Source organism: Augochlora pura, chromosome 11 (genome assembly GCF_028453695.1).
Source record: "Augochlora pura isolate Apur16 chromosome 11, APUR_v2.2.1, whole genome shotgun sequence".
Lineage (NCBI taxonomy): Eukaryota > Metazoa > Arthropoda > Insecta > Hymenoptera > Halictidae > Augochlora > Augochlora pura.
In genome coordinates, this window is record NC_135782.1 from 10,686,707 (window position 1) to 10,702,563 (window position 15,857).

A 15,857-nucleotide genomic window follows, 5' to 3' on the forward strand; every position below is an offset into this window, starting at 1 on the left:
ACTGAAATTGAGTTTTCTATCTTTTTAATAGAAGCTCAAGAGAAAAATTTATGCATACAGTCGCAGAAAAAAAGGTTCGCGCGCAAAGCTTTGTCTTTGAGATAAAAGGAAATCCGTTGGTTACACGTGAACTAATTGCAAATGCAAGTTTTAGCCGAAGCGATTTATGTACACGTAGATTGCATCCGCGCGTGTTTCGTTTTTATAAACAGTCGGCATCGTTACAATTTGCTTCCCATTATTTTCAGTTGCTATCACAGCTCCGTAGCGCGCGAGTCTCGTTTATTTTGCATTTAATTAGAACGTTCCCGTGAACGGGAATTCAAAAATCCAATAACGTAGGACTGATTTCGTTAATTTCGTTTTCGTTGGGAAACGCTAAACGCAGTTTCTTTCGGTGGTTAAACTCGCATCCCACCACGATCGTTAACACGTGCATGTACGCGTGCACCTACATATATTTGCAGTAGACTGGCTCCCTGATTATAAGTAGCTTAGGATTTTGAGCACGTTGAATGTCGGCTGATTTTCCATATTTTTGCCACCGCCAGTTCTGCGTACGCTTTTCCAGAGATCTGTTAGCTTAGAAATTGCACTTATTATCGTTGTTGTAAGACGTGGGAAGTCGTGAACTATTAATAATAAACTATTCTTATTATTGTTAATCGAAGGTGTCCTTTGTGGTTGTTCTATTATTATTACCACGGAGTCACGTGGGATTTATCCTTTCAAAAATAATCCCTACACTGTTTTATTAAAATTTCTAGCGAATCATTTTATTACAAATTTTAGCACACCATTCTATTATAATTCGTAGTAAACTATTTTATTGAAATTTGTAGCAAATCATTTTATTACAAACTGTAGTACACCATTTTATTGCAATTAGTAGTAAACTATTTTATTGCAATTAGTAGTAAACTATTTTATTGAAATTTGTAGCACACCACTTTATTAGAAATGTAGTAAACCATTTTATTACAATTTGTAGTACGCTATTTTATTAAAATTTATAGCAAATCACTTTATTACAAATTATAGTAAATCATTTTACTACAATTTGTAGCAAACTATTCTATTCAAATTTGTAGTAAATCATTTTATTAAAGTCTGTAATAAATCATTTTATTAAAATCTTTAATAAACCATTTCATTAAAATTCGTAATAAAACATTTTATTAAAATCCGTAATAAACCATTTCACTACAACTTGTAGTAAGCCCGTTTATTACAGTTCTTCGATAAACCACTTTATTACAGTTTATAATAAATCACATTGTTCGACTTTATTACCGTTAACGTATTTACGGAGTTACGAAGTCTGCAAAATAAGAGAAAACATCGTATAAACACGGGCTGATAAATTTTTGATTAAGCCGCTGTAAGAATAACACGAAGTAACAATGAACTCGTTTCCATTCGATCCAGTACAGGAACAAATTAGCGACACTTATCTAATCCGCGTTCCGATAACTGTGTTTATTCACTTCGTCGATTAGTGCAGGCATAAAAAAAGATTGATTGAGTAAGAAATAACACGCGGGCAGGAATCAATGCGAAGAATTTGTATTACATGGTTTCATTGAAATGTAGGAGAACGATAAGGGATTCGTAAACATTCCGGATCGCAGCCAAAATAAGCTAACTCGTTTCTACGTCGAATAGAACGAATGCGAAAATTGTTGTCGTTATTTTTCGTGAAAATGTGTCTTGTATGATTGACCGACACTTTTCTTGTTTCTGGCGTAGCTCGGTAGAGAGAAATTGGACACCTGGTAGATGTAAGGCGTGAGTCACATAAAGTGTTGCAAGTTGTCTTTCTCAGAAACCATAACAGATATCGATATAATTTTTGTTCGTTAAATAGAACGGGGAGAGCTGACGTCTGGAGTAAAATAAATTGTTCGGACTGCGCGGGAGACGAAGAAACTCCTGCGATATTTTTGCCATTACGAAAATTGTTAACACGATACGTAAGAACTATCATGTTCTTTCATTATTACTGTTCTGACAAATGGCGATTGTTTCATATAGTTGAAGACAGATATTATTACTAATGTGATAAAGAAACTATATAACGTCTTTAAGTAATCGTGAAAGATAAATTATTATACGTTTTAATACTTCATTCGCGCTTGAAAATGATTCGTTCAGTTTAAATGCACTTTGGATGACACGAAAGTTATTTATTATATACGTATACAATTATTTAAAATATTATTTAAAATAGTGTCTTATTTGACGTCACTCTGCATTTTAAATGTACATAAAATGTAATTGTTTGTATCATAAGTTACTTCAGGCACAAGGAAACATAATATTTGCAAAAAGGAGCTCCTCAATCTGTTTGTGTTTGTCGGCTTAACAGTATAGACATTAGCAATTTCTGTGTATTCTGCGACATACTTCGTCAGGATTACGTGCACTCATCCTCTAAGATGAAATTATTTATTCTATTATACCTTAGATTTAGATTATCAAAATCAAACATTTTATTTTACGCTTTTGATCATCAAAATAGTATGGTTTAGATTATCAAGATAATGTATTTTAAAATAAAACATTTGATTTTGTTAATCTAAATCATATAATAAGATATGATACCTCGATAATCGAAAATATGGAATAAAATATTCTTTCCCTTACAATTTAAAATATAAAATAAGATATTTTATTCTCACAATCTTAAACATAAAATAAGATATTTCATTCTCACAATCTTAAACATAAAATAAGATATTACACCCTGTGATAAACTAAAATGTTTCGTTTCGATAATCAGAAACGTAAAATAATATAATAAAAATATTTCATCATATTTTATCATTTGTGTAATAGAAATATTTGATTATATTTTACTATTTATATAATAAAAATATTTTATCATATTTCACTATTTATAATAAAATACATTACGTGCCGTTTCATTTCTCCGTTGAAATAAGATTTCACGTGAACCACAAGGAAACTTTTATCTAAAGTAATATTCGTTTCTCCGAAATATTATCCAATCCGAACTGTTTGATTGCAGGTGGTTTCTTGGGCGACATCGCATTGCCAAACATCCAATACGAGACCGAGTGGCGGCAGCAGAAGCTGAACAAGAGTTATCTGGAGGAGCTGGAGAAGTATCGGGAGGAGGTCCTGAAAGAGGGTCTCCAGGTCGAGGAAGAGGGTCTCACAGGTAAACAGAAAACAGGGGAGGGGGACGGGAGACTGGTGAAAGAAGAAGAAAGAAAAAGTTTGTCCGTGCGACAGTGTCCACGAGGCCGGGACCGTTCGTTTCGCCCGTACGCGCGGACTTTGTTTTCGACGTCGTGTGTCACCGGCAGTTCTGGTTTCAGAGATCCTCCAGTTTAAAAATGAGCACGACGGCAACGGAACGCATCAGGAGAACGAGGAGGCCGCGTCTTCGCGGGAGAAATCCGAACCAATTATGGTGGACCGGAATCAATACAGCATGGACGGCGAAGTCGCTGGCGGTTTCAGTTTTAACGCGAGGAACGACGACGCCGGCCCCGGAGTGCGAGACGAGGGTGTCGAGTTCAGGTTAGGGCAAAACTCTCGAAACTTTTATGCGGGAATTACGCACACGCGGCGAGCTACGGCCGAGAGAGATTTCTCCTCCTCGAACAGATATAGCCGCGGGCTGTACTTGCAGTCGGATGCGGGAAAATACTTAACAGCCGCGAAAGTAATTAAAACCGGGGGAAAAAAAATACAGTGGCACCTGCGTCGCTAAATTTTTCTCAAATGCGCACTAATTTATGGATCATTGCGTTCGTGTTCGCGCACGACTAATCTAACCCATATATGTATATTCTGTTCGCAGCGAGTAACGATGTTATCTGGACAACGTTTAAAGTGCAATTCATTATTTATACAAAAGTTGAGAAACGTTAATTATTAATTCTTTTGTCGTCTTAAATTACGACGGTTGCAAAAATTATTCGAGATATCGCTTAGTAAACTACTTGGTCTAACATCTCAAAAATATTCAAGTTGTTTGAAATAGTTATCGCATATTCATGAAACGATAATAAAAGTCGTTTTTAGGTAAGAATACATTTCTTTCTGTAAAGATTATTAACGTTTACTATGTAAGCTTTTATTATAATTTAAGGCACTATTAAAAAACTATTATATTGTATTTCAAATTTCTATCAAAAATTTATAGAAAAATCTGTTGTAATTTATATAGAACTATATCACAGTTTAAGTTTCCATTGAAGGTCTATTATGAATTAAATTTGTATAAAAAATGTATTATACTTGAGGATGTCACGAGACTTCAATTCAGTAGTATGATAAGAAAAAATAAAAATTTATAGCTTCGTTTTACAAGGATTAAATTGTCATCTTGTCATAACCTATCTTCAATTTTGTAGCATTCTTAATTAGCTTAATTTTATCTGTTTTATCCGTCTGGAATTATATTATTAAAAAGATTTATCTATATATATTTATTAAAATCTTTTATATTAAAAGATTTTAATATATTATATTTAATATATTTTAATTGTAGCTGTAGTAATCGATTTATCAAAACTATTGTAATGTCGACGCGTGCACGTTTAAACAAATAACGCGAACAATGATAAAACGTTAAAAATAACTAGCGATATATATGAAATACTAATTAAAGCAATTGAGGTGACTTTCGTATTTGTGCACAACATAAATTAATTACGAACAATAACTTAATCTGCAATACGTTTTGTTTATTACGTCTCGACTTGCTGTGGAAATGAAAATATCGAGAACGCTGACTTCAGAAATGCGCGCATAAGATATTTGCAAAATATGGAATACTTTTACGTAAACGTCGTTTCATTTACCTCTAATCTTTAAAAAAGGCATGAACTATACCTAGATCTGAATAAGTGAAAAATAAGTTAAAAATAAAGTAAATTAAAAAAGACCTAGATCTAAATAAGTTCGACTATTAAATAAATCACTGAGTGACTCAATATTATTGTCAATAATCTTCTAAATGGTTATTGTAACTAGAAGCTGATAATTATGTATAGTAACTAATAACAGATAAAAAATTCAGATAAAACTAACGTGAATTAATTTCAAGATGCAAATGCTTCTTAGACACTCCTTTCTGTCTTTAATTATTTTAAACATTAAAAAATTGTTATGCCACGGTAAGAAACTATAAATCAGAAAAATTATTATAGATTTACATTTAAAATAGCGTCGAGTGCGAGGGTAGATAAACTTTGTTAAAGAACGACTGATAATGATATTAAATTCTTGCCGAAGAATTTAAGAACAATATCATAAATAACAAACGCATAAATTCTTTCAAAATATTGTGTTAAAAATTCTGGTCAACTGTTTTCCATCAGTGGTAGATGTCGTAAGCTGTAACTTGCAAAACCCCGTGCATTTGTTCCATAGATTCGTTGAATCTTTCAGGTTGGAGTCGACGACCCCACCGACGAAAAAGAGGCATTCCGCTCGGAAGCAAGGTTATCAAACACCGCTCGCGATACCGAATGTAAACGCCACCAAGCCAATGAACACCATTCTAAAATCATCCCGCGAATCCAACACCCCCGCCAGCACCACCGAGGCTGCCAATCAGATGGGGAACATCGAGGAAGTATTCACCGTCGGTGCAGAGACCAACGCGCAGAATACGTCGAAGCGGCGTCATCGACGTCATCATCGAAGAAGGTATTTCAGCATGCACTTTGTTCGTACAAGTCAATAGTTTGATTCTAGAAATGATTATATACGTGTATTAGAAGGAAATTAAAAATGATTATTATACGTGTATTAGAAGGAAATTAAAAATGATTATTATACGTATATTAGAAGGAAATTAAAAATGATTATTATACGTATATTACAAAGAAATTAAATATTATTATTATACGTATATTACAAAGAAATTAAATATTATTATTATAAGTATATTAGAAAGAAATTAAAAATTATTATTATATGTACATGTGTGACATTTCTTTCGCAAAGTTATTCTCATGACATTTTCTTGTTACAATTTTCCAATCTTTTTTACTCTCAAACAGGCAATTAAAAGACTATAAATTAATCAATATATTGAACAGAATTGTTTAATGTTGATTGATTGATGAAAACGTATAAAATATCAATGAACCCGCTATTTAATCAGCAATAATATAACTCCACATTTCAACAGAAAGATAAAGAAGAATTTGCCGTCTAGAAATATTTATCGCCGTTCAAACACCATAGTTTACTTATTTCGGAATCACGGGAGTCCTTAAAAAAGAACGACCCCGCCATTTACGAGGTAATCTATTGCTTAAAAAACGAGCCGGTTTTTCAAATAGAGTGGCGATTAACTGTATACGCCGGTGTAGTCGTAGTCGCTTTTTTAACAATTTTCCGCTGGTGGGGCTACTATGCCAATAACAATGGTCGTCATCGTAAAGCTGGAAAATGGGGACCGATACTGCCGGTCGGGCATTTTCAGCCCTTGAACTGCCAATAACCTGTCAACATCGGCCATCGTCTCCTCTGACCGGGTCGAGGGTGTGTTTGTGTGTAGATTATGTTTGTCTCTCCTGGAAACATCGGGGCGAAGAAGACGGGAACGAAATGGTGGGGAGCGAAGCTCGAAAAGAAGGACGAGCATGGCTATTGGAAAACTGTATTCGACGAAAATGCAGTTTTCATCGGTGCTTCGGTGAAACTACTTTTTTATAGTGACGCCATCGGACCAGGCAAAATGGACGTCTTGAAATGCGAGATTATGTATAATGAAATTTTGTAAGCATTTCGGACGAATAACGAAAAGTATTCGCCGAATAGAAATAGCTACCGTCAGATGAAGAACTGCCGTAAATATACAGGGTGTCCAAGCTGATCCTGTACAGAGTTTTTCTCGCAAATAGTGTACGTTAGAAAAAATTGAAAGAGGAAAAAGTTATACTGTCTTTTGCAGGCAATGCAATGGTCTGCATAATTTTTTCTATCTGCATTACTTTTTAGAAATGATTTTTTATATTGTATGAAAGCGCTTGCCAAGACGAATTAATTAGGCATTAAGGGATATTTATTTATCATATAAAATGGCTTAAATGGATTAGCAAGAGAACAAAATTATTAGAGAAATTTAAGGTTGTTATAACATTGTTTTCAATTTATTAAAATTCCTGCGACGCGATAACAATTTTTGTTTATCTCCTACTTGTTGCAATTGAAGTAAAGAATTTTTATTTCAAATAAAAATCTGCAGTCTAGTTATTACTACTATTTTAATTCAGATACATTTCCATGTGTACTGTGAATTCTGCAAACTCATGAGTATGTACATATGTGGTATACTTCCTTGTAAATAAATGGAAAATGATCGATAGTGGAAACATGCGACTCTTTTATTTCCAATATTTCAAGGTTATGTCATGGTTATGTAACACTCTTTTGTTTCCAATATTTCAAGCTTGGTATTTATGTATAAACAAAACGTTTGAAACGGATCGAACATAATCAAATTTTACGAAGGAAATGCATTTCTGTTGCACAGTATCTAGAAACCAATTTATCAAAACAAGGAAAAAATGCATCGTGCCGAGCAATCAAAAGGGCATAGCAAGTAAATCGTTTTTAAAATCACTTTCCGATGCGCCGCTGTGTTAAGAAGAAATGTAGTAGACCACTTCAATTTATTTCATAATGCAAAGAGGTACCATTCCTTTGAGCTATCGTCCGTTTTTACTACCCTGTATATTACGAATAAATATGTTTCGATATTAAAAGATACATTCAAGTATTTTTAAAGTTCTCCTTACTTTTCCATAGACATTCTGGTTACTGATCATGTCTTATTTGTTGAAATATCGGTGAGAAAACAATATCATGACTGACTAACTGTTGGATGAGCTATGAATAATGTTAAGCAGCATACATTAATAAAACATGTTACGTTCGCATAAAAAAACGATAAATTAGTTCCAAGGCAACAAGTAATAAGTTAACAAATGCCTCACATTTTTTAAAAATGTTTACAGTGCTGGAAAGAAACTAAGAGATTTATTCATTCATTGCACATACTTGTGATGTGAATAATTGATATAAGTTATAATGTAATAATAATATGTTATAGTATACTTAATATACTTGATATATTACGGAGAAGATTATTGTAAAGGAAATTTTTGTAAAGTTGATTCAAATGACTTCAGAAACTGTCCACTTCCCGATTGCGAATGATTTTTGGGACACACTGGATAACTAATATAACTAACATGAATAATTAATATACTTATTTTTCGTTGATTAAAAATCATGCAACGTTAATTATTAACACAGTTTTAAACGCATTCAATAATATCCTCCGAATCTGCATTTTTGTACTATTTTTCTTTGGGCAGGTAGCAAAGGCACATGAACAATAAAAATGAAAAGCATTTGCATGAAATAATAAATAAAACTGTGCCATATGTTCTGACGATATAATACTCGAGCATGTTTAAATAATACTTCTCTGAAAAATAATTAATCTGAAAATTAGTTATTATCATCTTACAATGTTGTTTAAATAAAACCAGCTTATATCTTCCTCCTTAGATCTGTTATTTTGTTTAACATTTCTGTTTGTTTTGTGGTGAAAACATGCGTCTTGCATACCATGCAATTTCTATTTTCTATTTTTATAATTTCATCCAACATTGCGGGCATTCCAATGGGATATGTCCTTGTTAGCATCAAGCAGCCTCGCGAAAGTGTTCGCTTATGGCGTATATCCGACACCATGAAACACGATCGTACTGTGATTCTCCGATGAAGCTCCAGAGAATTCTAAAGAGAATCAAGCCGGACCCGATGCCTTTGACGTGGTTAAACCTTGAATCTGGAGGAATTTCTACCCACGTTTCGCCTCCAGCCAGGTCACCCTAAAAAGAAAAAGCAACCGCATCACTATTCCTCCACTTCCTGCTTTATTTTATTTTATACTACAAACCGAATCTCTTTAACCCTTTTCTTCGTACGTGTACAAGTTTGTTGCATAGGTGAAATGTATTTTTATATTTGGAGCGATCGTGATGGCTATACATTCAGCACTTTATACTTTCGGAAATTAATATCTACCTTGGTGTTTGACATTTTCTATCTGTAATTTAGATTTTATATCTTGTTTTTTGTATTTTTTATTTTCTACTTTCTACTTTCTATTTTCTATTCTATATTTCATATTCTATATTCCATATTTTATATTCCATATTCCATGTTCTATATTCTATATTCCATATTCCATATTCCATATTCTATATTCTATATTCTATATTCTATATTCTATATTTTCTACTTATTTTTACATTGTGTAATTTTCGTTTATACTTACCACTTGTTTTTTCAAATTGTAATTCACCTTTTTTAAAGAATAATTATCATTACATTTGTGTTCACCGTAAAAAAAACTTGTTCCCACCAAATGCATAAATAATGTCAATTACGGACAATCATTTTCATTCGATTAAAAGCATTATTAAGTTATTAAATTTGTTCAAGAGAGACAATTTATTTACCAACGAAAATATCTGAAAACAAATGGAAACATATGTTTAATGCATTAAATAAAAATTAGTGTATTCGCACAGCCTAGAAAAATCAAAAATTGGCTTAACGAAACGGAAATCGAGATATGTAACCTAGTTACTGAGATTTAATTTCTTAAATCGAAAGTACGGCGTCAAATTAGAACATTATAGAAATAATGCGATAATAATAAACTATCATATTCAAGACATAAGAGATTTGGTCACTAAGCAAATGGAGTTCTCAAACAAAAATCCTACCGCGAGCTTCGGCTCGCGCCCTAAATCTGAAGACGCAGTACAGCAACGTAGATCTGCGTCCGACGAAATTTGATTACATCGACATAATCCGGGCGAAATTACGGCAAAGCCGTGAAACGGGAGCGGGGACCCGTTGAACAAGAATACGTTAATTACTTAGCGATAACAAGCTCTCGCAAGTTCACTTTTTTCCAAGTCCGCCGAGAATCTCGGAAGTTGTAAATTTAAGTCGGCTTTAAGCAACGGCTGAAAACGTCGACCGAGTCGCATTAATTCCGGCAGGGCCGGAGGGGGTGGGCGGCGGGGGTTGGCGGAGAGGGGACGGAAAAAAGTGAAGGGGAGTAAAGGTCCAATCTAATCGGGGCTTAAACGTTTTTCATTGAAGGATCCGTGAAAGCGATCGCGCCACGGGGTAACTTCACCCTATCGATCCCCCCGTCCCCACAGCCATTCTCTGTTTTTCCCGTTCCCGTTTCAACTTTCTTCGGAAAATGAAGAGGCAAAAAGGTGAACAGCCAAGTGGGAGAGCGCCGCGGAAAAAGCAAGAAAAGATCCGGCGGCGGGAGGGGGGGGAGGGGGAAGTAAAACGGCGGATGAGTGATTTATCGGGATCGAACGGCGAAAATTTCGTATTCAGCGAATACGTCGTCCGATCGGCGGAGATCGGTTGCCGTAACTCATCATTCTCCACTGTCCTCCGTGACTTTCGTTCTTGCGTCCCCCCGCGCCCTCCTGCCCACCCCGACTTCCGTGCGGGGACCACTCTTTCGATGGTGTGCGGCATCGCGGGTTATCGGGGAGGCCGCGCCGGGGTTATCGCGGCCCGTTGTCTGTCACCTGGACAACCGAACGGACGTGTGAAAGGAGAGGAATTTAAGGCGCGATTCAATGAACCTCGATGAAAACGAATCTATCGCGCAGCGAGTGCCCGGGATAGCTCTATTAACCGCGCGACAGCTTCGAATTTCATGTGTTGTCGATGGAGGAAAACCTCTGCTGATGCGGACGTGCGCGCGGTAATTAAACCCTTGAGCGAGAAAGAACTACGACGAAAGTTTCGTGGAAATTTTTCTTACTTTTTTGCGAAATTGCAATCTCGCGCTGGTCGGACATAGATTAATTTTCATAGAAAGGTGGGATTTTATCAGACGTGAAAGAGGTGGGGACAGTTTGTGGTGCACCCTGTGTAATGGGTTGGAATATTACTTGTTTACTCGAAATTCTATTTAATTCCTGGGCTATGAGAATTTAGGAATGAAAGTGAATAAAAGATATATAGTAAAGAAATATATAGGAAAAGTTGTTTCGTTGTAGTAAGAAAGCTGTGAATGAAATCGTAGCGTGTACAATTAAATTCTTGAAACGAAATATTTTATTTTATACTTTGTTATCAAGTTGGAATATTTTCATAGTTTATGATATCGAGAAAAATATATTATTCTATACTGTTATTGGAGTGAAATATTTTATCTCATACTTCATATTATCGAAATCAAATGTTTCGTTGTGTGTTTGACTATCGAAAATAAATATTTTCTTTTATGTTTTTTTCTCAAATATGAAATATTTTATTTCACGTTTTAGATTATCAATTAATAAATCTTCTGTTTCATGCTTTAGATTCACAAACATCAAATTTTTGTTTCATGTTATAGATTATCAATTACTAAATATTTTATTTCGTGTTTTACATTAACAAATGTCAAATATTTTGTTTCATGTAGATTATTAATTACCAAATGTTTTACTTCATGTTTTTACTTATCGAAACGAAACGTTTTATTTCATGTTTGAAATCATCAGGTATCGAACATTTTGTTTTATGTTTTACACGACCAGAATCAAATATTTGACTGCGCGTGTTTAATTATCGAAATAAAATGAAATACTTTTTCAGACTCGCAGTACAAATATCGTTATTTTATTAACGAGCTTTTGAATATTTTTATTAAAAGGTTACGCTGTTCGAGTGACCGACGATTTTCGAGAAATTGTTGATATTTGAATTGTTATAATTTCGTAAAAGTATATCTACTTCTATTATGTCACGTCCATTTTCTTGTAAATGGTTTTTACATGTTGTAACAGGTGTATAATAATGCACTTAGAAATTGAAGAGGAAATTCAATGTTTTAATATAGTTTAGAGGATAAATAGTGTTGAAATATTTTTAATAAAAACTACCCGTGTGCTAATGAAAATTTCTCATTAGATAACCAGGATATTTTTAAATAAATTAAACCACCTATTTATTAAGAAAAAAATTCTATGATTATTTCTTTAGAATCTGGCCACTGTCAGAATTTTTATAAAACGGCGCTCTCATTAATCAAGAACTATAATTTGAAAAAGTTTTATTTTTTATTTCAATAATTTACATAAATCATGGCAACTGCGCTGAAATTATGATCTTAATTATATTCTTAACTACAACTTTCCCGTTTCTTCATACCTCAAGGGAACATATTCTTCAAAATATAAAAATGTTTACATCAATTCACCTAATAGCTTTACCCCTTCCCCAGTCACTCAGAAATATTTATTACTCTTGAATGCTAAAGAAAATGTGCCCGTATGATACTTTAGAGAGGATAAAACGACTCCATAAAAATTGGCAGCCCCGTAACAATCTCAGAAACTATAAAACAAAATCAAAATCAAGTTTGAACAAAATAAAATCAACATGAACGCAAAATATTTCCCCGCTTCTCTGATAAAACACAACCAAGACAACCGTCTAACAAAAACACAGTAATATTATATTGTACAATAATACAAAGCCATATTACATCCGTACAGAACAAGACATCTCTCGTGAAACGTGCCACTTAATTACAGAAATGCGCACGCGAGTAACTCAACAAATGAAACATCGCAATATCCACTCGTCGGGATACGAAGAAAAATTGCAACGCGATGTAATCGCCACCATTATCGCAGCAACTGCGATCGAAACCAACCCCCCACCCCCACCCCCACCCCTATCCCCTCGGTCCACATCCGGACATCTATCTGGCATTTTTTTTCGTTTGTTACACACCGTTTACGAGATCGGCACGATCCCGTGCTCGTTCGCAAAACTTTGGAACGTCACTTAATTAATTGCGTAATTAACCGTGGCCCGCGCGACGTCGCGCGGCCAGATAATTAATTAATTTCGAAATGATTACAAGCGGAACGTCCGATTGCGGCGGATTACGTTTCACCGGGACGCATCGACGTCGGCAACGGTGCCGCGGTTCGATCTCCGTATCGCGGGACCGTGATATCGAGGGCGGCGACAGATTAACGCGGCAATTGAAATATTCGTGACGTAAATAAAAAAAAAGTCTCGCGCCGGGGATCCTTTTATAACCGGTGATTGATGAAAAATCGTGAATCGCGTCGCGCCACGCGGACTCGAAGGATTATTTCGGTTTGGCGAGGACACTGATATATTATATTGTGGTTTATTGCTTGCCCGGTCATAGAAGGGTGCGTAACGGGGCGGAGATGGATCGACGAACGAAGGGGTGGTAACTAGCGCACGTCAAACCTAATAGAATGATCTATGCGTCTCGCGATCGTTTGATTGAAATCCCCATCGAGTCGTCCGCCGCCGCTGCCACTATGGGGCGGAGTACGCCCGAAACCGGTAGAAAAAAAATTGCCGATTCGAATCGATTATTCAGGCTCGATTCTTTCATTGTTTATAATGAGATTTTGCGTATACCAGGTTGAAAAAGGTTTTTTAAAACGATAATATGTTTGAAATATTGGAATGACCGTTTGGGGTTGTTAGTAATCTTATAGAATGTTGAATTTGTCTGTAAACGTGTAAATTGTGATTAGATATTATATATTATTGTCAGCTATGATATATAATATGTAATATTAGTAAACATACAAATAAATGTATTAAAACGCAACCCTGCAATGTTACTTGTTTACAATGTTATATAATCTATAAAATATAACATGTAATGTTAATAATGTACAAATAAATATATTACAACGCAATCTCACAATGTTATTTATATCGAAAAATATAAAAGAGTCGTTTTAAGGTTAAAATTACTGAAAACGATTTGGATGTAGTACAGATGTCGAAACGACTAGTTTACTGAACAAGGAGTAAACAAATGTTTGCCAATATTGGAGTTTGGTTGGAATAGCAATAAAAATAAAATAACATTTAAATTTTCTTTAATGGCACAGATGAAATTGTTCGAAAATATTAATTTGGTATTATTTTTATCATTTCAACCGGTTGCAACCTTTCCACAACTTGCTTATTAAATTAAGAATACAACAGCACTGTAAATAATAATTTAATACTTCAGAAATTTTAGAGTCATATTTTCAAATATTTTTATTTATGTATATAAAATATTCTATACGTACAAGAATGTTAAGAAGACGAGTGAAACAAATTATAAATTGCGGATTTTAATCATTTTTAATACAAAATAAAACTTGTCTGAGTTGATTATAAGAAACGTAAGTCAGATGAAAATTTCTTACCAGTTTAATTTTTTTTTAATAAATTCTACATAACATAAATATATCCTCAAATTCATCTTTTTTCTTTGCCATTTTTTTATCTAGTCGTCTTTACCGAAAATGCGTAAAATACGCAGGTATATAATTATACTTAATTATACTTATAATATTTATGCTTATAATTATAATAATATTTACACTTATATTTATGCTTATAATTATAATAATATTTATACTTATATTTATTATATTTATAATAATAATTATACTTACATTAATCTAACTTAATTAACTGAATTATCTAAACAATAAATTTGAACAGTAATGTTGTTTATTAACGTGCGCATTATTACACACATGTTAATAAACAGTGACACTTTTTGTTTTCCACAAAGAGGAAAAATGTGATTTACTATGACTCTAATCGAATTAATTGATAAAAGTGAAAAAGTTATATCATATTTTGATTCAAATGTTCAATCGACTATGTGCATAGATTTTTCCTTAATTTTGGCCGAGTAATTGCAGCATGCGAAAGCGCGCATAAGAGAAAAGGATGAGATTTTGAAAAGGGCGCAACCGCGCGTCGGGTCTCGTGACTTCACCATGAATTTAAGATCCCATCTAATGGGATTTACGTGCTTCAAATTTACCCGCGACCGTATTCGAAGGACGCCCTATGAATTTTAAAGTGCAACACATTCTTATGTGATCCCTAGAATTATCCTGTCCCTCGAATTAGTCGTTTCGATGGCAATTCCTGCTGCTGTACATGGTGGCTCGAAAATGTTGACTTTTATCCTATTTTAACACCATAAGAAAATATCGGAAAATTATAAATCTTTACTAATTGAACGCTTTAACTCCTCTGCCTGCAGAATACATGGTTCAATTATTCTAAAACTAATGGTTGACAAGAAAACTTACTAAAGTGAAAGAGTTGTGTGCGCCATAACCTGGCGCACATTTCATGCGGATTCAACAAATTTATTCACGTCAGTCTCATTACAATTTACTTTATTCTCATTACTCTCCTTGGCGTACGTTTATAAAGATACTGCTGAAGTTAGTATGTTGATATCTAATAAAAAAGGAATAAGAAATTCGGTAGACAAATCTGTATAAAAATGAACAGGCAAAGAAGAATAAAAATGAAAACGTAGCTAAATGAAAAGATTAACATTGTAACGAGGCGAAAGGAGAAGAAGACAAAAAACTACCATCATTGAGGCTATTTCTGGACCAATCGATAATTCGGTTGGACCACGATCGAACTCTCTAGAAGCATCGAGACGCGACAGACTTCTTCGTTACCAAATTGTTATTAACGGTTCATGGCTAGCAACGAGGTAGTATATATATAGAGGGATCTTGGCCAGATTCGGTGCTACACCTGTGAGAGAGGACAAGGTAAGCCATGGCCGCGCACAGGGTAGTCAGGGAGAGGACGGCCATGAAGGCCGGCCGCCCGCTGTAGGGAACTGCATAGGTTCTTCGGTGACCATGGCGGTTGGAGAGGACGGCCATGAAGGCCGGCCGCCTTCCGGACATAGGGATACGACAGCCTTGCAGGGTAGC

General features: G+C 34.6%; 1 protein-coding gene across 2 annotated transcripts in view; it reads left to right on the forward strand.

Moving 5' to 3' along the window:
• Tok (tolloid-like protein 1 tolkin) overlaps positions 1–15,857 on the forward strand; it is a 150,770-nt gene that overhangs the window by 95,063 nt on the left and 39,850 nt on the right. Inside the window, exons 1-4 of one of the 2 annotated variants that reach the window (XM_078194319.1) lie at positions 1,910–1,973; positions 3,032–3,184; positions 3,345–3,549; positions 5,428–5,688. In XM_078194319.1, the coding sequence (XP_078050445.1) occupies positions 3,437–3,549; positions 5,428–5,688 (374 nt within the window). In that variant the 5' untranslated portion in view covers positions 1,910–1,973; positions 3,032–3,184; positions 3,345–3,436. Of the gene's footprint in view, positions 1–1,909; positions 1,974–3,031; positions 3,185–3,344; positions 3,550–5,427; positions 5,689–15,857 lie in introns of those variants that run through there. The other variant, XM_078194318.1, reaches the window with a different exon arrangement.